The sequence below is a fragment of the Sebastes fasciatus genome, chromosome 11, assembly GCF_043250625.1.
Source record: "Sebastes fasciatus isolate fSebFas1 chromosome 11, fSebFas1.pri, whole genome shotgun sequence".
Taxonomy (NCBI): Eukaryota; Metazoa; Chordata; class Actinopteri; order Perciformes; family Sebastidae; genus Sebastes; species Sebastes fasciatus.
The window spans coordinates 25,900,580-25,923,619 of NC_133805.1; the positions used below are offsets into that span (position 1 = coordinate 25,900,580).

At 38.5% G+C, this 23,040-nt stretch overlaps 4 protein-coding genes across 11 annotated transcripts; 3 read left to right on the top strand and 1 right to left on the bottom strand.

The window, feature by feature from the left end:
- Positions 1–1,144: 1,144 nt before the first annotated feature.
- lrrc42 (leucine rich repeat containing 42) lies at positions 1,145–4,051 on the bottom strand. 4 transcript variants are annotated; one of them, XM_074651833.1, is made up of 8 exons: positions 3,978–4,051; positions 3,138–3,555; positions 2,916–3,047; positions 2,273–2,394; positions 2,092–2,177; positions 1,904–2,017; positions 1,703–1,787; positions 1,145–1,613 (listed from the first exon to the last, which is right to left on the bottom strand). In XM_074651833.1, exons 2-8 carry the CDS (start codon positions 3,527–3,529, stop codon positions 1,315–1,317), a joined length of 1,230 nt encoding a protein of 409 aa, XP_074507934.1. In that variant the 5' UTR covers positions 3,530–3,555; positions 3,978–4,051; the 3' UTR covers positions 1,145–1,314. The 4 variants fall into 4 exon arrangements, with proteins under 4 accessions (XP_074507934.1, XP_074507936.1, XP_074507935.1 ...); XM_074651835.1 differs by having other exon boundaries at positions 3,984–4,007; XM_074651834.1 differs by lacking the exon at positions 3,978–4,051 and adding an exon at positions 3,785–3,896.
- Positions 4,013–9,591, top strand: yipf1 (Yip1 domain family, member 1). 2 transcript variants are annotated; one of them, XM_074651840.1, is made up of 10 exons: positions 4,013–4,086; positions 4,333–4,452; positions 5,702–5,859; positions 5,969–6,049; positions 6,184–6,271; positions 6,445–6,561; positions 6,669–6,835; positions 7,600–7,782; positions 8,446–8,540; positions 8,847–9,591. In XM_074651840.1, the coding sequence occupies exons 2-9, from the start codon at positions 4,419–4,421 to the stop codon at positions 8,518–8,520; spliced, it is 903 nt and encodes a 300-aa protein (XP_074507941.1). In that variant the 5' UTR covers positions 4,013–4,086; positions 4,333–4,418; the 3' UTR covers positions 8,521–8,540; positions 8,847–9,591. The 2 variants fall into 2 exon arrangements, with proteins under 2 accessions (XP_074507941.1, XP_074507940.1); XM_074651839.1 differs by having other exon boundaries at positions 4,018–4,198.
- A 1,446-nt stretch (positions 9,592–11,037) lies between these two features.
- Positions 11,038–11,948, top strand: LOC141777528 (uncharacterized). The gene has a single exon (XM_074651841.1). It carries the CDS (start codon positions 11,185–11,187, stop codon positions 11,941–11,943), a length of 759 nt encoding a protein of 252 aa, XP_074507942.1. The 5' UTR covers positions 11,038–11,184; the 3' UTR covers positions 11,944–11,948.
- A 668-nt stretch (positions 11,949–12,616) lies between these two features.
- ndc1 (NDC1 transmembrane nucleoporin) lies at positions 12,617–22,225 on the top strand. Of its 4 annotated transcripts, none has more exons than XM_074651843.1 (19): positions 12,617–12,783; positions 14,470–14,590; positions 14,674–14,775; positions 15,783–15,957; positions 16,044–16,179; positions 16,484–16,592; positions 16,813–16,864; positions 17,025–17,157; positions 17,464–17,556; positions 17,645–17,726; positions 17,896–18,057; positions 18,146–18,406; positions 18,778–18,890; positions 19,759–19,809; positions 20,397–20,460; positions 20,563–20,663; positions 21,061–21,221; positions 21,323–21,432; positions 21,477–21,617. In XM_074651843.1, the coding sequence occupies exons 1-18, from the start codon at positions 12,745–12,747 to the stop codon at positions 21,384–21,386; spliced, it is 2,019 nt and encodes a 672-aa protein (XP_074507944.1). In that variant the 5' UTR covers positions 12,617–12,744; the 3' UTR covers positions 21,387–21,432; positions 21,477–21,617. The 4 variants fall into 4 exon arrangements, with proteins under 4 accessions (XP_074507944.1, XP_074507946.1, XP_074507943.1 ...); XM_074651845.1 differs by having other exon boundaries at positions 21,323–21,425; positions 21,476–21,611; XM_074651842.1 differs by having other exon boundaries at positions 21,323–22,225.
- Positions 22,226–23,040: the final 815 nt, after the last annotated feature.

Genomic DNA, 23,040 nt, shown 5'->3' on the forward strand with positions numbered 1-23,040 from the left:
GGAGAAATTCAGAAAAGAACCCTTACCTTAAATCTTAAACTAAAATGTTAAACTACACTACAGTATGATATTATGTTTCTTGTTCAGGTTACAATGCTGTGAAGGTCTTATTTGCATCTCCAGAATTACATTACAGTGGGCGTAGTGCTTCCTTTTTTAACATCCTGCAGGACGTTTAAAGCTCAGGTGACCATTTATTGTTAAAATGATTTAAACTTAGTCATTTAGTGTTTTTTCTCTCCTATTGGGAGTTTATGCGAGACTGCGGCGAATAGCACTATTTTCCTGTGTCATGACGATAGTAACTGTTTAATCTCTAATAATAGGGTAGTGAACTGCCTGAGCGCCTGCATGTGCAGTAATGAATCATCACACAACTTGCTTACCACTAGAATTGAAAGGTGTAATCTAAAAATCCACAGCTACATATTCCTACCCAGCCATTTCATGTTGTTTTGGTGTAAATATCCTCAATATGTGTTCACTTAAATGACTGTGTGGACCGCTCTAAGGTGACATTTCAAGAGATGCAACAATTACACAGTACATAAAAGATTTAATTAATGCATGAATTAACCTGCTAGGGTGCTCAAGGGCAAAAATGAGCTGTTAGATTGCCTATTAACACCATTTTTTTCTCCCACTCTATGTGCAATGTAGAGGAAAACTACCTAACCTTCAGGTTTGCTGTGTGGTAATTGGATTTACAGCAGAACTGCACTGATTTTACACATCAATGTCTGTGTACAGGCCTTGGGGAGTACTATTGCACATGTAGAAAAAAAAATTTGTGTCTTTAGTGGAAGCTGTGCAAAGTGTGACATCACTTTCATCAGTTGTGGCTGAGGACTACAAGTTTGAAAATGAAAGGTCTGGGGTTGTGGAGTTAGAAAGACCTGAGCTTAACCAGACCTCTGTAGTGGGCTGAGACTACAATAGCTGCTACAAGCATAACTCTAGCCCTTTTGGTGCCCTAGGTGAAATCTGGATTTGGACAGTAAGCATGAAGCTGCTCCAGGGCAATTAACCGCTTTTCCCAGTTAGTAATCCATCCCATTGATGATATTGGCCGACAACACTGCCATATTTGGTCTGATGAACACACTTTGTTTCCAAACAACAAAATGTCAGGCAAAGAAGTGGACACATACAAAATACTAAACTTTATTTATAAAAATACATAAACATCGCCACCTGTATCCAGGAAAAAAAGTGTTTACAGTTCACCAGTGTGATCATCTTGAACCTAAATGTTACCGGTTAAGCGACATACTCAAGCTCCGCTCTTTGTAGAATGCTGCATGGACGCATACCTCAGTAGCTGTTCAGCAAGTCAATGTCCTCTACAGTGAGAGGAGCCGATGAGGACAAACGTTTCATTGGAGGACTTTGACGTGAACTGTCACAACTTTCTGACTGACGCTGCCTTTTTTTGACTTTGTGCCAGGAAGGCTTCGCTTGCTGCTTTGTTGTGGAAGGAGTCTGTTTGTCAGGTATGTGACTGTTTGCTGCAGGTCTGAAGAAATGCAGTCTCTCTCTCTTGTCCTCTTCCTCGCTCTCACGTACCAAAGGTGCTGCTTTCAGTACTTCTCTGACAAACTTCTGCCTGCCGACTAGAGACCAAAAACACGTTCAATCTGTCATAATCATAACTTTTAAAAATAGCCTCTTACAATGTAAATGCAATGTAAAATTAACTTACAAAAGCGAAGTGCTGATGTTCTGGATTCATCAATTTTCTTCTGTTTTGGCATTTGTGAGTTATTTGTTTCCCACTGGTTTACAACCTGAAAATGAAACAATACATGTATTTATGAGATGTCAAACAGCCCTACAACTGCAACATTTAACCTATAAATAAGGAAACGTATGTTTACTATTATCAATGTCTGAAAACATTTACCTGCTCAGCCCAACCTTCTGTTTTACATCTGGAGTGATCAAAGGTGTCCAGTGGTTTCTCAGAATAAATGAGTCCCAACAGGTCCCATATGGTTGTCTTCAACCCTGTGTCAAGCTGGAGGTATAATATAAATGACATTTATAGATCATCACAATAAGCTGCAGCACACACGACCGTTACTGTCGTACCTTCAAACTGGTCCCAGATACATCAAGATTTTCCAGTTTGGGGAGGCATGTGAGGTATCTTAGAGTCCTCACTGAGATAGGGTTATCTGTACAAGAAACAAAATTACTGATCAACATTTGGAGGTGATGGTATTTGCAATGCCACTACAATGTGAAAGCAGATCATATTTTGATTACTAACGGGAAACATCAAGTAACTGAAGGCAGTCCAGTCCCTTCCTCAGCATCCGGATGGGTGCAGTTAATCTTTGTAGGCCGACATCTGACAGGCTGTTACCACCAATGAAAAGCTGGATTAGGCTGCTGAAGAAGAAAGGCAGAAGTGTTACGTAAATTTAATGTACGTTACGTTAAGTAACATCGCTTCTTAAATTCTCCACTTCATTCAAGAAGATTAAAGATTCAAGCCCTTTATTGTCATTGTGTAGTACAACGAAATTAGATTGTGACAATCCCATAGGTGCGAATGAAAAGATAATACAATAAAAAAAGATATAGTGCAATATAAATATAAAAAATATAAAAGACAATACAATATAAAATATAAAAATACAATATGTATATTGATGAGATGACAGTTTTGCCAGATTATTGCACAAAGTGTCTGTCAGAAAATCATATAATTATTGCACAGTATCATATAATTATTGCACAGAGTGATCAGCATGTTATTGCACATATCCGTAACAGTAGATTTACAGTATTTACATTACAAAAGTGACCAACGTGTTATTGCACATTAACATTGCACATGTTCAACTCAGACAGAGGAGACGTCAGAGTTCAGGAGTTCATGTCTTTGGGACTGAGAAATCAGGTATTACCTTGCCAGTGAGCTGGATGTTAGATGCTGAAATATCTCATGCTCATCACCCAGTCTGCAGCCAAACAGATCCAGAGACTTCAAACTATGAAATGTTTTTATTTCATCCATCCTCTCATGCAAGAGTGGGAATCTGCAGAAATGAAAGGGGACAAGAAGATGCTGCTGTCTCTGGCAAATCAAACTGGAAGGCTGGGAGATTTGTTACTGCACTATAACTCACCTATTTCTCAGACAGAGGGATCCAAGCACCATGTCCCCATATGCATCACTGAATAACTGCAGGGCTTTTGGAGAGATGTCTGCGTTTAGAAAGACACGATTCTCCTCTGCTGCTGCAAAAAGCCTGTCTCCTATTTGCTCAGGAAAGCCCACCAGGGAATCCACATGGTGAATGTTGTCAGCCACGAATAGCAGAGTGATGTCAAAGAGAGATTTGGTGGTGTATCTCAGGCTCCCCTCTGCATTGTAGGTGAATATGAAGTGCTCTTTTCTCAGCACAAAGGGATTTGTCCTTCTGCATGATGAGGACACTGGCTTTGGCTGAGCCAGGACTATGTCACTGACACGACGAAGGTTGCCTCTTTCTCGCACATAAATGTTGCTATTGTCCATACTGAGGTCACACTTTTTTTATTTTCCTGTGAGAAGGACAAAACTCTCAACTCATGCACAAACACTCAAGGTAGCTGGCTAGTTAGCTAATCCATGGTCGTTTGCAGAGCTAAAACCAAGACCAAAAGGACCAATACTTCTCAAGAAAGTCTCTTTTAGTATCTGCTATCGTTTCCCATATTATTTCGCTAATAACACCAAGTTATTTAACACTTTAACTACAAGTATTTAGAGTTCCTTGTTGCAGCCTCCTACCGTGCAAGTTACAGCAGTTGTGTGTCTTTGCTTCCTAACTTCAAAATAAAAGTCCACTACTAAAAGAAACTCGTTTCATGACACCAAATACATAATAAGTAGCAAAAATATCACGTAACTAAACTTCTAAAAACATAATATGCAACCCCATCATGACACAATTGATTATATGTTAATTTCAAAAACTTCAAACCCTTACTTTGATTTTTTTTAGTAACAGGAAGCCGTGTTGTTTACATGTCTAGGATATCCGGTTCCAGCCGAAGTTAAGCTAGCTGAGAGAAGTGGCATGATTTATAAAGGTTTGGGTTGATAATTTGGTAAACATGCATTGTTTTTAAAGAGAATAAACAAAACTATGTTGTAGACTTTTAAATACAACTGAGGCTGTTGCTATTCTTCCCAATCCTAAAGGTACGTTAGGTAGATATCTAATGTTAGTTTTCCTGTATTGCTTCATAGTTTACAACGAGTTGATTTAAACCAACAAACGGGGAATGAATAATTAGATCTAGGAGCTTAAAATGTTATGTTTCTGTCTTCTACAGCTTTCTAAACATTAAGTTTGTGCAACATTAACTCGAAGATAAGTTCCTGTGCGACGATCCACGTCACTGAGACTGAATCCGGGTAAATGGCGTCGACGAATGATCCATTCCAGTTTCAAGGTAACAACACATTATCCTGTTTCATTAAGATAAGGTAAGATCAACCTTTATTAATCCCCGGAGGGAAATTCAGGTGTCAAAGCAGCAACATCAGCAAACAGAGTGAAACACAGGAGAGGTAAAGGTATACAGACATTATAAAAACAATAATAGAGATATAAAGGATACAGAGTGAATGGGTGAACATAGTGTGTGCAGTCCGTCAATAAATACATGTAGTATGTACTTTAAATACATGTAATATGTGCATATGTGCAGTCTATAAAGTGGTATATAGGATGTATAGTGTAAAGTAAGTGTAAAGTGCACCAGTGGTTTATAATAATTAATAGTTAATAATAATAATAATAATAATAATTATTATTATTATCATTATGTTTGCTGTATTTATTAATGTGATTTATACTTATTTATTTAATTTTGTACAATGTGTACTAGGCTCCAAACTATTTCCTTATTTCCCACCTTGTTGGGTCGGGTGTGTTATTTCCCATGTCACCTAAAAGCATCATTGGTAGCTACTGTTTACCATAGCCATATGTGCAGTCTTTAAAGTGGTATATAGGATGTGTAGTGTAAAGTAAGTGTAAAGTGCGCCAGTGGTTAGAGTCCAAGATGGTTGCAGATAGTGAATTAGGAAATGAAGTTGCTTCTTTGATGATTTGCTACAGTTTACTTTATGCTCTTTCCCAGTCTCTCTATGGCATCTGTAAACACCACATCTCACTCTATCCATGTATTTGTTTTTATATTTTTTATTTTTTCCCACTCACAATGTTGTTTGGTTATGATTACCCAGAACTTTTTTATAGATATTTAAATCAATATCCTCCTCACAAACACTAACCATACGCTTCCATACACACACACGCACACACTTGTCTTTTTTTAAAATATATTTACTGTATTGTTATTGTTGTTATTATATACATCTTGTCCTAATTGTTTGTTATCACTATTATGTAGTCATATTATTTCTTTATATTAATCTTGTCTCTAGTGGAGGCTTCAGATAATAAGCCCAGTGGGTTTTTTGCCTCTTCCTGCACTTTATATTATTCATTCATTTATTATTTTGTTGTTATGTTGTATAGTCTTAAATTGTGCAAAATAAATAAAAATAAAAATAAATAAATAAATAAATATCCCTGTGCTGCACACACATTGGTATCAACAATGCATAGTTCACTCAAAAACTGTCCAAATTTTAGATTAATATTTTTTTTATTTATCCGTGCTATGAAATTAGAATTTGAAGAAGCTGGCAATCTGTTGGAAGCCAACAGAGATGCAACCACCATTAGCATTGAAGATGACGAAATCCAACCTGAGAAGCAGCGAAAAGGTGCTGGTTTCATTCCTGATGGTGATGACGAGGACCCACTTGCCAGTGATGACAAGGCAGAGGTCTGCACAAGACTGGCACTTTTTTTCACCCATTTCTGTGAACTATTGAATGTTGTTGCATCAGATTAATTTAGCTTTTCTACATTCTTTGTTTTTTTTTCAATTGAAGCTTCTCTCTGGGCAAAAGAAAAGTGTCCCCTTCTGGACGTTTGAGTACTACCAGAAATTCTTTGACATCGAGACCCATCACGTAATATATATTTACAACTCATTTTATTGACTTTTAAGCACTGTGACAATTTGTCTTGTAATGTGTAATGGTTCAGAGCAAATAGCTAGCTTTGATTAGCTTACACTTGTAATGGTTATTAACATTTTTTTCAGGTGAGGGAAAGAATCATTGGATCAATGCTGCCATGGCCTGGAAAGAACTTCATTCATGTCCACCTTCGTAGAAATCCTGATCTCTATGGTTAGCACTTAAACAGTCAACATCAATCTCATCATGGTTTGGAAAATAAGAGGAGTCCCTGTTCTGTAGCATCAATTTTGTAATTGTGGTTTGTCATTTGTAACAAATGTTGTTTAAAGAAACCACATGGGCACGCAAACTGAAGTTCTAATGCTTGATATTTGTGCTTTCAGGACCATTCTGGATTTGCACCACCCTTGTGTTTGCTATTGCCATCAGTGGAAACATATCCAACTTTCTGGTGCACTTAGGCAAACCAAACTATAGGTATACCCCAGAGTTTCAAAAAGGTAAGCACTGTTATTCTTTGGTATTCATGGCTCACTTGTTCAGGTTGAATGTTGAAGGAAACTGGCCATTTTGCTTAATTTATTTTTGAATTTGCTGTGTTTTCTAGTGACAATAGCTGCAACAGCGATCTTCTGCTACGCTTGGTTTGTGCCACTTGCCCTGTGGGGTTTCCTGCTATGGAGAAACAACAAGATCATGAACTTAGTTTCATACTCCTTTATGGAGATCGTCTGTGTGTATGGATATTCCCTCGCGATTTACATTCCAGCAGTGGTAAGACCTCCAATATGTTATCTCAGAATATCAGGTGTAAAGGTTTCAGTCTGTGGCACTCAGCCCCAAGCCCATTGATTCCTATTGAATGTGTAATTTCTAAAAAAACCAAAAACAGATAGGTAATGAAATTATAGTTTCATCTTTTAAAAAGGCTCAGTAATTTTCTAAACCAGTTTAGCACTAGTTTTTAGCAAACATTACTCAAACAAGCAAATATTGTATTTTTTTAGGAATATTTTTAGCTGTGGATTAATACACATTTGGTGCCCTAATGAATACTTAAAGGGATAGTTTGGATGTTTTTAAGTGGAGCTGTATGAGGTACTTATCCATAGTCACATACCTTAAGGTCAGAGGTCAAGGGACCCCTTTAAAAATGACCGTGCCAGTTTTTCCTTGCCAAAATTCAGCGCAAGTTAGAACGTTATTTAGCCTCCTTCACGACAAGCTAGTATGACATGGTCGGTACCAATGGATTCCTTAGGTTTTTCTAGATTCATGTGATGCCTTATGCCTTCACTCTAGCTTTAAAACTGAGTTCGCTACAACCTCCAAAATATCAATTGCATTAATGCGTTAAAGAAATTAGTGGCGTTAAAACGAATTTGCGTTAACACGTTATTATCGCTTTACCTTCGACAGCCCTAATTGTTACCTTTCATTACAAATCTTGACAGTTGATCAACACTTATTTCCCCCTGTATCATGAATATATTTAGAGCATTGATTGTTGCTAATAATTCTCATGTTTCCTACATAAGGTCCTCTGGATTATACAATATGAATGGCTGAGGTGGTGCTCCATCTTGGTGGCTCTCTGCCTCTCTGGCTCAGTTCTGGTGATGACTTTCTGGCCCGCAGTCAGGGACGACCACCCCAAAGTTATCATAGCAGTCATGTCGGCCATTGTTGTGCTCAACGTCCTGCTTGCCGTTGGCTGTAAGGTAATTGTGCTCGTTGTAGTTCTGATGCTGTTTTTACATCCCTGTTAGGGTTAATTACAAATTTGGGAGATATGGAAAATAAATCTGTTCTGGGAAATAAGATACAACATCCATTGTCCTGCTTTGGCAAACTACATCTTCATTAATCCAGTCGGTTCAAGCTGCCTGTCCATCTTGGTGTAGATAACAATAATGATTGACTCACTCTCATTTGTCCTCAGTGATCTCAGTAAGCCAAGCTTTGATCCAACTTGTCTATGTCAATCACAGACACTACACTACATTACACTACACAGATATTTTTTGCGTGTCTCTTGCTGTGTGTTTCTGGGAAATGACGATACCTGATAGTGTCAAGTTCACTCCCTCTTGGGAGACTCTCTTCATTGGAAACTGTGACCGCATTGGCTAACTGGTGTGAGAACGGGTCGTTAGTGCAAGACAGGCACATGCACAGAGGTATCATATGTCTGGTCACATTCATGTAATTAGTCTACAAAGTAAGCCCATGTCTGAAGGCTGACCAAGATGAATGGATTGCAGGAATTCTCCTTACTCACAGACAGACTTTAGTTCTTGATTGGTCATTCATTTCTTTTAATACTGTATTTGCTTCTTTGCCTTCTTTGTCTTTACTCTCCTCTCATTGTTTTGGTTTTTCAGACCTATTTCTTCAGCGTACCAGAAAAACTAGCTGACATTTCTGCTGCAACAAATGTGACCAAGTCTTCGACATGAAAGCCTCTCATTGTCTAAAGGTAAACAATAGTTACCCAGAAGCTTTTTATGCCATGATCCCATTGTGCAAATACACCAATAACCGGATACATGTGAGTCATATTCCTCCACTTTGTACTTTCTCTCGGCTGTTTTTACATGCACATTCAATTGTATCAAGAATAATGACCTCCTACTTCAGTAGCAGCTACACGATGTTGGCCTATTTTAGTGGCTTTGGCTTGAGCGTGTGTTTTTTGACCTGCTAGAGCAGAACATCTGATACCGGATTTCCTTTACATGATTTCTCCTTCCCAAAGTAAGACTTATTCTTTTTTAAATTGCAGGTTCTCCTGTTGCCTTATTAGAGAGAATCGGGTTGCTGTGGCGATGAAGTCATGAGTCGTCTGGATTTCACCTGCACTCGGACATTCTGGCTCAAGACCTTTAAACAGTGTGCATGCTCGGTTCAACTGCATGACCTCTGAAAATGAACACTGGTTCCAAGTATGTTATTTCTAATGGGATGGGGTCTAAATTTCCTCAAAGATAATTGGGGTATGGTGTTACACAGCAACATGCAGTAAAATCTCTTGTAGTATTCCGCTTTATAGTTCTTATGTTGAAATATTTAGATAACCAGTCTGTGCAGAAATATTGGTGCATCGAAGGCATTTTGTATATGCATTTTTTTAATATTCAGTTAATGGGGACTGGCTTGTATACTTTGTGTAAATAATATTGTGTATGAACAGCACAACAAATATAGGTGTTGGTAAGATATTGAAGGGTGGGACTCATGTACAAATAGTCATTGTATTTTCCTCCGACTGATATAACCGCAAGTGCCCTGAACAAATGCCAAAGACCCATTCGAAATGGCCAAGGCATTTAAAACTTGTGTAACTATTTTATTAATTAATTTGTTTTTACTGTGACAAACTACATTTGATAAATGTATAAAATTGAATATGTCCGTTGTCAATGAACAAGGTGTTTATTAATGAAACCATCATTAATAAAGGGGTTATGACAATGATTTACAGTCAACCCGGAGCCTATTTTCAAGCACAAATTAAACTCTGAACAGATTATTCGCGTACTGTCTTTACCCCTTGTTGCTTATCGAGCTTTAGAGGTGCTGGTAGGTGGATTACCTTCAGATATAACCAGGATAGCAGTTTCCCCTGTTTCCAGTCTTTATGCTAAGCTATTATGCTGCTAGCTGTAGTCTTATAATTAATTGACAGACATGAGTGTGGTATCAATCTTCTCATCTAACTCTCGGCAAGACAATAAATAAGCCCATTTCCCAAAATGTCAAGACTATACCTTTAAATCCTTGGTTCCCAACCTGTGGTCTGGGCTCCCCTTAGGGGGGCGCCAAAAATCATAGGGGCAAGTGCGCCAGGATTTGTCTTCTCTGAAGTTGTCAAAATTAGATTTGAACACGTATAACTAAAAATGTAAAAACACACTGGCTAATTCATACAAAATTCTGAATATAAAATGATTTACAAATATATATTTCTTTGCTACTTAGTAGGCTACATTCTGTTTAAACCTGGTATTTCTGCACAGTTGCAGGTAAAGATCAGGCTACACTAATATAATTAGTATTTTATACACTTGGGAGGGCTTTGTGGAAAATAGGTTGGGAACCACTGCTTTAAATAACACTGAAATTGTTTTGTCAACATTTTTTCCATTAAAATCTAAAACTTGGAAAACCTAGGCTTAACACCAACAAACAATCAAACACTAAATCTTATCACAGGGGTGTTTGTACATTTAGTCTCCTAAATCTCTAGATTCAGTTTTTATCATCTGTAAAAACAGCGTGTCTACTTCAAATGTCCAGTGACTCTGGATAGTTGCATCATATACAGTAAATACATTAAATGTCAGTCAACAATATTTATTCACCCTTTTCTTTCAGTTTTTAGGTAAGACAGCCTTAAATCACCCGAGCTCCCTCACGTGTAGGCAACGTGACTCTTTTCTACCAGCTCCTGACAGCATTAAAGACTGCCACTACATTTCAACAGTTGCACATTTTAAATATTTAAAGGGAGAGATCGTAACCAATTGGTGTAACTTCAACATTTCAAAGAGAACGTCTAACTTTAAAAGTGGACATTTGGCTGCTGGTACTGTATTTCCAACTCATCCATCTTAACTGTCGTGTGGTAGATCAAACTGATAGAATCTACTGTGTCACTGTTTGGATCACCTGCAGTGGAAAATGTTACTTATGTATGTAAAGCCTCTTTCTACATGCACGCAGCATGTGGTCAGCACCTTCCACGCAGGGGACCTCTGTTAAGTCTGTGTTTCACATTTGGATTGATTAACAACGGCAAAATCCTCAGATTAATTAACAAAATAGAAAAGAAAATTGTGTCACTTGAAACGGTGTCACAGGGATGGTGGCGCCCTAATTAATGGTCATTCTAGCCCCAGCTTTGAGTTACACAGAGGCTGCCTGTCAAACAGATAACCCTGTGAGAGGAATGTCACCTGCCTCAGTCTCAGACATGCATTTAGCTGCTCGTGCTTGTTAAGGAGATTTACCAACACGATGCTGAAGGATTTGAGTAGCGTGTGAGTAATATTTTATTTAAAGAAATGCCTTTTTAATATTGACTCTTTTTCAATATTGCGATTTGGAAATCTTACCATAGGATGGCCACTTCAAATGGGAAAGGTGAAAAAGTGTCCAAATTTGAGACACTGAAACTTTTGGAGAAATGCAGAAAGGAGAGAGATGATGCCATGCACAGAGAAAGTGTTCTCAGAGAGAAACTCAGACAGAACGAGTCAAGGATGCGTTCAACTGAGGCTGTGAAACAGAAACTGAAGACCTTGACTATGGACAACAAGGACTTGAGGAAACAAGTGAAGACTCTTCGTATGGAGATTGGACTCGAGTGCAGCCCCAAGTTCAATGGAAAGACCACAAAGGACATAATCAATGACTTTCATGAAAAGGCGCGTGAGTGCAGTTCCCTGGTGGAGAAGGCTGGGAAACTGAGTCTGACCATTGATGATTTGACTTCAGAGTTGGCAAATGCAGTCACCTCTAAAACACTTTTAGAGGATCAAGTGCAGTCATTGCAGCAAAATCTCAAGGACATGACAAATAATCAACGCCGCCTGCTGAAGTTGTGGGACGACAAGAAGGTCCAGAGGGAGCAGCTCGCCCTCCCTGCAATCGCTCAGAAACCTGCACAGAAACCATTCGTTCACAGAGCAGTTCAAACCGAGATGTCCGTCGGTTCATCCCAAAAGCTCCCAGTCAATGCTTTTGAGACCAAGCCATTCTCTCGGGACCATGACAGAAAGACAGTTTTGGATAAACACAGTTTTCCAACGTATGGAAATGGCTATCATCATGACAAGAAGGCTTTCATGCATGATGAAACTAAAGGAATTAAGAATTGAATTGACTCATTATTGTGACAGCCACTAACACTCTGCAATAAGAAAGTAAAGTTAGAGATATAGCAAATAAATATTGTGTGATTATATCTGTAAATAACAAACAAATGAGTAAAAGAGATTTTTAAATAATGTAAAGCTGATTTCTGGCTTGTTTTTGGTACCTTGTGTAATTTAATTCCATGAAAATGTAGATATTTATATCACTCAAACCTAACTTTATAACCGTTTAAGTCAACATTTAACTGAAGCAGCTTTTAAAAGCTATTATTCCATTTATCCAAGCTTGTATTGGACAGGCTGTCTGAATTTATACTTTTTTTTGTTTGTTGAACAAGCACAGTATTGTGTGATATATCTGTAAATAACAAACAAATGAGATACTTTTAATAATGTAAAGCTGATTTCTGGCTTGTTTTGGTACCTTATTGTATTTTAATTCTATGAAAATGTAGATAGTACAATATTTATATCACTCAAACCTAACTTTATAACTGTTTCAGTCAACATTTAACTGAAGCAGCTTTTAAAAAGCTATTTTTGTTCCATTTATCCAAGCTTGTATCGGCCAGGCTGTCATGAATTTACACATATGTTTTGTTGTTGTTGAACAAGCTCATTTAACTAAATTGGTGTAATACTGGCAGCAGGCAGAAACAAGGACAGCTTCTTTTTTAATCGGGGTCCTTCAGGGGTCCTTTGAATGCATGTGGCGCGGGATATGGTAACCAGAGGAGAATAGTGACAGCAGCAGGAGAAGAGATTATTATTATCTCCGTCTGGCTCTCTGTTTATACAAACAACATGTTCTCTGCAGAGCAAAGTAGTTGGTTTGTCCGCAAGGTGAGTCTCTGAACTGAACTCTTCATTCATAAAAGTGTGTGAAGTGTATAAAGTGTGTGCCGGTGTGCTAACTTCAACTAGCCTGTTGTGTGTTTGTGCTAACTTCTGAGAGCAGAGCTAACATCTGATCAAGCTTCTATTAAGAGACACAAAAAACACGTTAAAGAACAAGAAAGGAAAGTTCAATGAAGATGAAAAATTGTGGCACAATATATGATTATATACTAACGTTATACAGGTAAAAAGAACATGAGCAAGTATATAAATAAATAGGATTATCAAGAGCAACACAGCTATGTTTTTAAAAGTTAACTCAACTAGAAGAGAATTAAAGTACAATGTATCAAGACATGTCATTGTACAGTTATAGTTTTACCATCAGCCTTTGATATCATTTTGACATTTATGTTAAAAGAAATCCAGCAGAAATCAACTTTAAAAGGACACACAATACACAATGATCAAATTAATAAGATCCATCAAGTGAATATGCAATTATTTAAAAAAACTATAAATGACTTTGTCAACATGTTTAAATGCATTGTCAATTTAAAACAACGATTTTCAAAGAACTTTCCAGATCTGCATGTCTATTCAATTTCAATTCAATTTGCTTTATTGGCATGACTGTCAGGTGAACAATATTGCCAAAGCGTCAATTCAATAATATATAAAAATAAAAACAAAAACATATATATATATATATATATATATATATATATATATATACAATTCATTAAGCAAATTACAATATATAGATATTTAAAAAGAACATCCATGTAAATGGAAGAAAACAATAAAGAAGTAATTATTGTTTGTTGTGTCAATAAAACAAACAAACAAATAAAAAACAATTAATAACAATATATTGCAATATCAAAGGATAAATGTAAAAAAGAAAAACACGAAGTAATACTCTGACATGTTTAATTTTCTTCACATTTTTATGTATTTGATGTAATTTTTTAGCTGCTAATGTGACGTTTGAGTGTCTTTCACACACTAAAAGAGCAGATGCTCAACAGTTTCTACTGCAGAAAAACAGAAAATAATAGGACCCTCTCATTATAAATGAATGTGCTGATTATTGTCTTGATTAGTCAAATAACCGTTAAGCCTCTGAGATATCAGGAAATAATTAAAAATCACAATTTCTGGATGTAAAAAGCACTCACTGGATAAACTTTACATACAATCTGGGACCTTGTTTTTACCTTTTCAGCAACAGGGTATTCAATTCACTCATTTATTTTTCTCATTCATACCATAACACCATAGAAAACAAAGGGGTGAAACTATGACTTTTTAAAACTCTTTACAGATGAGTCTGCTACTACATTTCCTTTCTCTCAGGTTTACATCTCAGATCTTGGGAATAGGCAATGGTTTTGAGGAGAAATGATAACCCAGTAAGGCCTTTTGAAATCACCTAATATACCTTTTTATAATATAAATACCTTTTCAAACTTGACTACATAAATATTCTAAATAGGTCCCTTTGTATTTCCTGTTGCAATGTTCGTTAATGCAGTAGCTGACAGGAAGTAAACTTGGACCAAAGCTGTTGCCCTAACAACAGAATGTCAATAAAAAAGGTCTATTGACAGCTACGCAGAATACTTTGTCAGTTTTAATAATGATTGTGTGTTTATTATGTCTTTAATAATGACTGACTGCCCCGTTCAGGTGATTTGCTGGAGAGCTGTGGCCAGCATTGCTTGGGCTGTCCTGTTGTTGCCACCCATCACAGCAGTTTTTGTAACCCTCAGCAGGTTCAGTCTCCTCCACCCCATCCAGACGATATCAGGTCAGTCACCACGTTCACTGTGAGATTTGAGTCATAGCTACCTGAAGTTGTGACGCTCACTGTGGACCGCTTCTTACACGCAGAATGCCTGTCCTTCTTAACGAGTGCAAGTGCCATCTTCTCCTTCATCCTGCTGTGTGGAGTGATCATCATGGTGGGGTTCCTGAACCTGGAGTATTATACAGGTGAGTGGAAGGACACTGCAAATATACAGGATATTGAATATTCCTTGAGGTCGTTATTGTTTACCTTCTTGTGATTGACAGGGTCCTCCAGTTACTCAACTGGTTTATTAGGTTTTCAGTTTATTAGAGCAAAGACACATAAATAAATCAGCTCATCAGAGTTTATGTACAGAAGATGGACCAAACTGATATATGGAGTGAATTAATCAGAAGTGACAACTTTGTCTTTGCGTTCATCTCTTCGGCTTAACTCCTGTGCTTGTTTTATGCATGTTAGTGCCCTAGATGATAGAGTGTACTGTGCTAGACCTCTAACAATTTATCATTATTTATGATTTATATATTTTATTTTAATTTAATTTAATTTAATTTAATTTATTTATTTTTTAAAAGTTTTTTTACTATGACTATTTTATTTTATTTGTATATTTGTGTGTATTTATTTATATTTATTAACAAAATTCAGAAATAAACTCTAAAAAAAAGTGACAACTAACCGTAATAGGAAATAAAGTGTCTGCATATGATACAATTTACATAGGACTAAATCATTTGATAGATTGTATCATTGTTACCACTTTATTCATTGATAGAATAATCAACACATTATTTAAAATAATTACAAATGTATTCTATGAGTTATCACAAACCCAAGTAATGTTAAAAACCTCCTCACTTATTTCATTCACCAGTAAAAGTAACAGTTTGAGTTTATTTATAATATTAACAAATAAAAAAACAAGAAACTCAACATTTGTGAAAGTGTAATGAGGTCATTTTTTGTATTTTATCTTGATAAATGACTAAAATAATTTGTCTTTAATCAGTCTTTTTTGGCACTGCTTTACACACTGTATAATCTTAGCCAAATCAATCAGTATGACGTATACATTGCTAAAATTGCACTCCTCGTCACTGAGTCTAACCCCTGCAAATTTATATAATGCCGTGTTGGGAATATATGTTAGTCTTTGGTTGTAACTGTTGTTTTTTCTGTTTCTCTTCAGTCATCCCAACTATTGCGTGCTCAAAAATTGCCCTGTTGGGTCAGCTGCTCCATCCACGTCAGTTTGTCAACTCCCTGGCCCACTGCATCATGGGAATAATCGTAGCTTGGTGTTGTGCCGTCACTATCGGGGGCAGATATGAGACAATCGGCTACCCTTGCATACAGGGTGACGGGTAAGCGGCAGCTACCACATAAAACTATCGTGTCGATGAGCTGTACATGCTCCATCCATAGTCTAATTTTCTCAGTTTGTTTTCAGCACTGAAAGTTCCACTCGGATGTGTCTGAACGAGTATCACCTCTTCCTTCTGCTGGCTGGAGCCTTCGTTGGATTCTCTCACAGTCTGCTGGGTGTGATCTACAACATGAATTATGTCTCCTTTCACACTGTTCAGGTATGTGATGTGAGTTTACTCATTTATCTGACTGATGGTGATGTAAAGATTGAGTATTAAGATCTATATTTGCCTGAATGGCTCAGTCTCAAATGCAAAGACCATGTCTTTTGTTTCATTTAGAGTCGGCCTCTGTTTAAATCTGGTTTACAATTCTGCCAATAAACATGCATGCACGAAGTGTTTAAAGCCCTGTTATCTCCAGCGACACAGGCTGACCCAAACTTTAGAAAAACAAATGAACTGGCATTGTAAATAGTTGATGGTGAGTGTTGTTGTTAACCCACTGATATCCCCCCCCCAGCGATACAAATACCTTCGCTTTAAGGGATCCCTTCCTTTGGTGGTGAAGTGCAGCGCCTCTCAAGCCCTTTACTCTGTCAGGAACTACATCGTTGTGTATTTCTTTTTGGGTGAGTGATCTCTGTTTACAAATGGAACTTCAATAGCACAGAGCTCTGAGAACAAACTGTTTGAGGAGTTTAAACTTTCATGATCTTCGCTTTTATAGACATGCTTTAATTTATTTATTTATGTTCAGTTATTGTACCTGAGCACTGTTTTTATTTTGCTCTTTTCCACCCAACGTTTTTAGAAGTGATAGACAAAACATTTCAATTTATCATTTAACAGGATACATTCCAAAGGCATGGATTTGTAAAACACTGAATCTTCATTTGAACAGGTCAGTATGGATTCTGTGTGATGCTGTATATCAAGTCAATATCACAAATCACAATTTGCCTCAAGGGGCTTTACAATCTGTACAAACAAACACACTTGCAGCCACGCGGTGCTGCTTCCTGGACTGCATTAATGTATTTGTCTGTGATCTCCACCTCCAGCTCTATCCACCCTCTTGACAGCATAGCTGGACTGCTGGACCTCTCCCTGCTCTACCACCTGTGGATCAGTGCCAGTTTCCTCCTCTTCACATGGCACATCACTCTGCTGCTCTTCAGGATCTTTGTCACTGAGGTATGTGTACCAATAAAAAGACAACATTTATACAATCCCTAATATTGCAAAACATTCTGATAGTAACATCTGATTGTTAATTTGTATATGGCTTCAAAGTGGAGTGTTGTGTTGCAGAGACGACTTCTGTTTGCCGTTTGAATTATTTAGAGACACTAGGGGGCAATGTTGTCATTGCTTTGAGTGCTCAAGTATCTGAAGAGCACCAGACTTGATTATAATATTCATTGTGAACACATCCCAGATTTCATCTCACACAATCACTAAAGGTAATATGTTGTCTAATATATTTCCTGATATCCACAGGTGTACAGTTTTCCTGTGCAGTCATCTTTTACTGAGGATACCCACCAGTGTCTTCCTAAAGTCCTTACCGACAAGCAGCCAATGATAGTGAAGGTACATAAAAACACACAATTTTCCTCTTCTTTGTGCTTACTGATAATCAAATTTGGGTGTTGTAACTTGTCTTTTTCCCACATTTTAGTTTCTAGCTCTGCAGGACTTGGCTCTGCTGTCTCAACACTCCCCATCAAGACGCTGTGAGGTCTTCAGTCTGAGTCAGCCAGGTCTGTTATGTTGTCTACACAGACAGGAGGTCCTTGCTTGAGCTGTCATTGATTTTTTCTTGTGTAAAATACATATTGACACTCCACAAAATTCAGATTGTATTTGTAGATAAGTACAGTTGCAACAAAAAGCTAAATGTATTGATCTTTTCATTCTCGTCTTTCCCAGGTGGCCATGCTCATAACTGGAACGCCATCAGTAAGGAGTGTCTGTCTCTACTGGCTGATCTGACTCAGAGACTCATCACCTATCATGACACCGTAGCAACCAACGGCAGGGCCAAGTCACTGTCTACTGGGAGTGAAAGGAAGACTTCATCTGAGTCATCAGGTAAGTTGCCATAAAACATAAATAAACGTAATTGTTTACAACCAGTCCCCTTCATCTTTTCCCTCCCACTTTTTTTTCTTCTTGAAAGTAACCTCTGGTACAGAAGACCTGATGAGCCCGAGGCCCACTTTACTGATGAAAACTCCAGCCTCGGTCTTCGCACGCTCCATCGTCGGCGGCCCACACAGCCCTCTGACGGTACCGTTCACTCCTGACCTGGACAGCCCTTTTGCTTCTCCCGCCCTGCGGCGTCTTACTGCTCCCGTGGACCAATGCTCGCCGTGGTTCGGCACAGTGCAGAGCCCGCACATCATGAGGAGAGTCCCGAAACTCTGGTCCACCTCCACAGGTGAGAGGAAGCTAATGGAAGACATCAGCTAACTCCACTTAAACGGACACTTTAACGTCCAATTTTAGCCAGGAAGTGAAACAGTTTCACCTTTTTTGATCTGTTCTTTATAGCTCTGAAACTAATGTTAAGTAAATTTTGAGGTGTCATTTTTTGCCTTTTCTGTATACTACTTTTTGTATATATTCACCTCAAATGACTGAACTCATCAGCTAACTTCAGCTATTGCCAGAGGTTTTGGAACTTCTGGTCAGTATGTCAACTCGTCCGTGGGTCAGAGTAACATAAGTTTAGCAGTAGATAGATGAATGATAGATATCTGAGCTTTGTAGCTGGTTCCCTTTTGTGATTTAGCGTCTCTCTCTGTTCAGATTCACAGGCCAACGGCAGTCCCCCGGCATCCCCCGCCTCAGTTCCCAGTCCCAAGCAGGAACCGTCCAAACCAAGTCGCCTGGCTCAGTTCCTCCAGAACAGAAGAGAACAGGTGCTTCAGTCTTGTTGATACGATATAGAATTATAATATAGATGTTAGTATATTCATACAGCATTGACAAAAGGCTTTTCATACATAACATTTATTAACCTCGGCCTAACAATAGTAGCCATACAGAGGCGTCTCTCGTCTGATTTTTTGCTCACATCATCTGCCTTTGTTCTGACGGAGTGTACATCCATCTTAAGAGTGGGAATATCCCAGATTTGAAGTTGCTGTGGTGGTCTTAGCGAAGTGTTGAGTCTGAAAAGCCATTAGGCTCGTTCGAGATGAACTGCGCCTCGTCTGGAAAGTAGACGAGATCAGGCAGCGGCAGCAGCAGCACGGGGCGGTGACAAAAAGCTGCGGACAAGTTGGACGGCTTCCAGCAGCCTTCAAAGAATTTACAGGAAGTCACACAAATGGTTACATCCTGTTAGATCTCATCTGTAGGCTACTTGTAGTTTGCAATTACATATGTGGAAATGTGTGTGTATTTGTGCTTATAAATAACCATTATTATTATTAACCACACAAGATATATTTAACAGATTAAACCTTCATTGCACAAAATTAGACTAGAAGCCTACAATTTATCGTTAAATATTACAATTATACAGAATATCAGAATTTTCTGCAAATCCTGGTGCTTGTTGTCAAAGCTAAGAGTCAATCAGCTCTTTGATCAGGCGATCAGAGCAAGTCGGGACCAAGTCGGACACAGATCTAACCGCCGTGCATTGCGCGGCGATCACAGGTGATGGATTCTGCGCAGGCCTGGCTCATCTCGAACGAGCCTAATATTTTTTTTACATTTGTGTTACTTTTGGTTGTGTAGTTTTGAAAGCAAAACAACTTTATACTTAATTGTCCCATCCAGGTTAAAAATTTCTTGGCAAAGCGCGTGCTGATAATGTATTTGTTTAACAAGGTAAGGATGTGTGGCATGTGCATGCTGTCTTCTGTAGTCGTCTGAACGGTGTGAGGGGCTCCCTGCATGCTCTCGTCTGACACAGTAGATTTCCATTTAGTTTTAACTGAATCTAACAACCTCACCCTGCAGGCCTCCCTAGTTTCACTTCTCGGTCTGGGTCTTAATTGTAAACACTTTGCTGATGTAGCTCTTTTCCATCCACCTAGCTGTTTCTACTAATTACTTTGAAAGCTTGATTTGTGTAACTCATGTCTTGTATTTCACTTCACTACCATAATACCGTGTTGTTTGTACCAATCAAATGTTGAGAAATCATGTCCTTGCAATCCTATCAGAAGTGTGAGGTACTGATAAGCTTATCACAGCCAAACACTACTTGCATTGCACAATTTCCTCTTTGTAGAAACTAGTTTGGTTAGTCTGCTTTGCTTTCGGAGGTTTCTGTATCTTCCACTGATCCTGCATGCATGTTGTAGTGTAGTCTCACTAAAACCTGTCCATCCATCCTGATTCATCAGTCTACTGTAAATATGCATCTATCTGTTCAGCAGAGAGCTCGTACTAGTTAACATTGTCTCTTCCAGGTTCCAGAGGCCTCCAGTCAAGCTCTGTTTGCAGACGGCCAGGCTCACATCTGGGCTTTAGAAGGTGGGAGGAGATGGTGGATCTTTATTTTCATTTGATATGGATGCGACCTGTCCTGTTGATACAACATCTGCATTACGGTGTCCTCTTAATATCCTCCTTCAGGTCTGTCTTACCTTGTTCAAGCCTCCTTCTCAGAAGACCAGTTTGGGGTTGTACAGACTACATTACCCAGCATTCTCGGTTGCCTGCTGGTCTTACAAGAGGTAAGCTGTCGTGGTTTACTGGAGGTTATCGAATGAAATCTTTCATTATATCGATCAACACACATTAAATTCCAGTGTTTTTCTAAGAACCAAACTCAAGTGGGTCAGTCGGGTGAGAGTTTCTCTGTATCTGTGACACAGACACAAGATCATTGTCAATCAATCAATCAAACTTTATATGTATATAGCACCTTTCATACAGGTGAGTGCAGCTCAAAGTGCTTCACAGATGACTAACAAGCCTGGCTGAATTGGTCATTTTGAAAGATTTCAACACTTCCAGCAGCTCTCAGATCCTCAGGAAGACTGTTCCAGCGGCTTGGAGCATAATGTCTGAAAGCTGCCTCACCAAAGGTTTTAGTCCTGCACTAACAGCAGTTGTCCTTCTTGTCTCCAGGCAGTAGATCGCCACTTCAAGCTGCCTCATGCCTCCAGTAAGCCCGTCAGGTCGGCCAGCAGCCTGGGAGACTCTACTCACAAAACCCTGCGCTTTGCTCTCAGGGCCACTCTCAAGACTGCCATCTACAGGATAACAACCACTTTTGGAAATCACTTAAAGTAAGGCCCGTTAAAACTGACTGTCTCTAAATTATAAAAAAAATAAAAAATAATACCTAGTAAACTAATTTTGAATGTATATTTTTCTTTTAAATCCTCAGTGCTGTTCAGATGTCTGCAGAGCACCGGAAAAGATTGCAGCAGTTTCTGGAGTACAAGGAATAACACACCTGACATTGTGCCTTCAGATTCTTATCAGTGTGATGTGTGCGTGCGTGCGTGTGCGTGTGCGTGTGCGTGTGCGTGTGCGTGTGTGTGTGCGTGCACACATTAGTGAGGCAACAAGTGAAAGCCCATGATAGTGCCTCTTTTAATATTTATGTCTGCACTATGTCATGGCAGATTGTATTTGATAGGCTAGATCACATCTCCTACATGCACGAGGCAGCGTGGGCTTCCTGCCCAGCTATCACCTGCTGTGTTTGAGACATTTCATTTAGCTCACTGTAAAGATCAAATTAACTCATTCCAAAGATTTTCTTACGGTTTTCTTAATTGGGATGAGTTGTAAAGGGCTGATTGCGCTGCATTTGTACTAAATTATCCACATGTTTTTTTTGGTTTCAAACTTCAGCAGCTGTCTTTCCTTGTGGTTTCACATTATTTTGCATTTGTTGCGAGGAGTGAGTGAGTGAGATAGTATGATAATGTCAGAGTGATGAGAAAGAAGCTCTTTAGTTTCACAGGTGTCTGAAATGTGTTCTGGAAAAATGTTTTAGATCTGGTTTTGTTCTAAACACCAGCCTGGAGAACGAGTTTACTGTCAGCTGTGCACATCAGTTCAGGTTCTCTAACTAGAGAACACACCGTAATCAGATTCACAGATCGGACACGCCTGTTTGTACATTTGTGTTTGTCAGTTTTGTTCATGTGAAATAAGTCGAGTCAGAGAAAGGATGGAGAGTTGGTGTGACTGGTATCAGGTGTGATTGTCACTGCCAACAAGTATTGAGTTTAAATTCCCACTCTGAGACCTGTTGAATAAAAACAATATGTAACGATCATTTGTCAGGTTGTTTTTTTAATTTCTCGGCTGAAACTTGCCGATCATTAGCCATCAACTGCTACCCGAAATTTCAATTCTCTATATAGACCAAGTTTTAATTGAAAAAAATATAATGGAAGATGTCAAAGGTTGCATTTTGCACTGAAAATCTGAAATAAATAGAATATAGTACATAAACAGCAAAACCATTTGTGGAGACAGAAAAAAAAACATAAATTACAATTTCTTTCAATTGCTAACACATTTTTGTAAACCAGTCTCTTGCTGCTGTGTTTGCTTTCATTGTTGTAAACAGGACCTCACCTGTGGTCTTATTATAGTGTTTATATCCTGATTGATGACAATCAAGCAATTAGGTGTTCAGCAAGGTGTGTATTGGTCTGTGGGTGTGTTTTACGTCAGATTCCTGTGTCTTATGTAGAGAACTGTGTTCTGTGTTGCAAAAAGTGAATTGCAAATTGAGTGCAGAGCAGAAAATGTGTTTGAAGTTTTGGAGACTTGAGCTGAGGTTTTGCTCTCTGAGTGTCAGTTTCAATAATTGTGCTTTGTGTCATTTAGTGTGTTAGCAATTGAAAAAAACCCTGTAAAAGTCCCTTGTTGCAAACTGAAAACAGCCAGGAGTAAGAAGGAAGTGAAACATCCATTCATACAGTCAGCCTTTTCCACAGCAGTGACTTGTCCGGAGGAACAACACCGGTGCTATTAATGACTTGTTTTATTCAAGTAGTCCCAGTAAGCTGTGACCGTGAGCCCTCATGCACTGTACCATTCAGCCATCATTCATTTTTATTATTTACTAATGTGCTTTTCCGA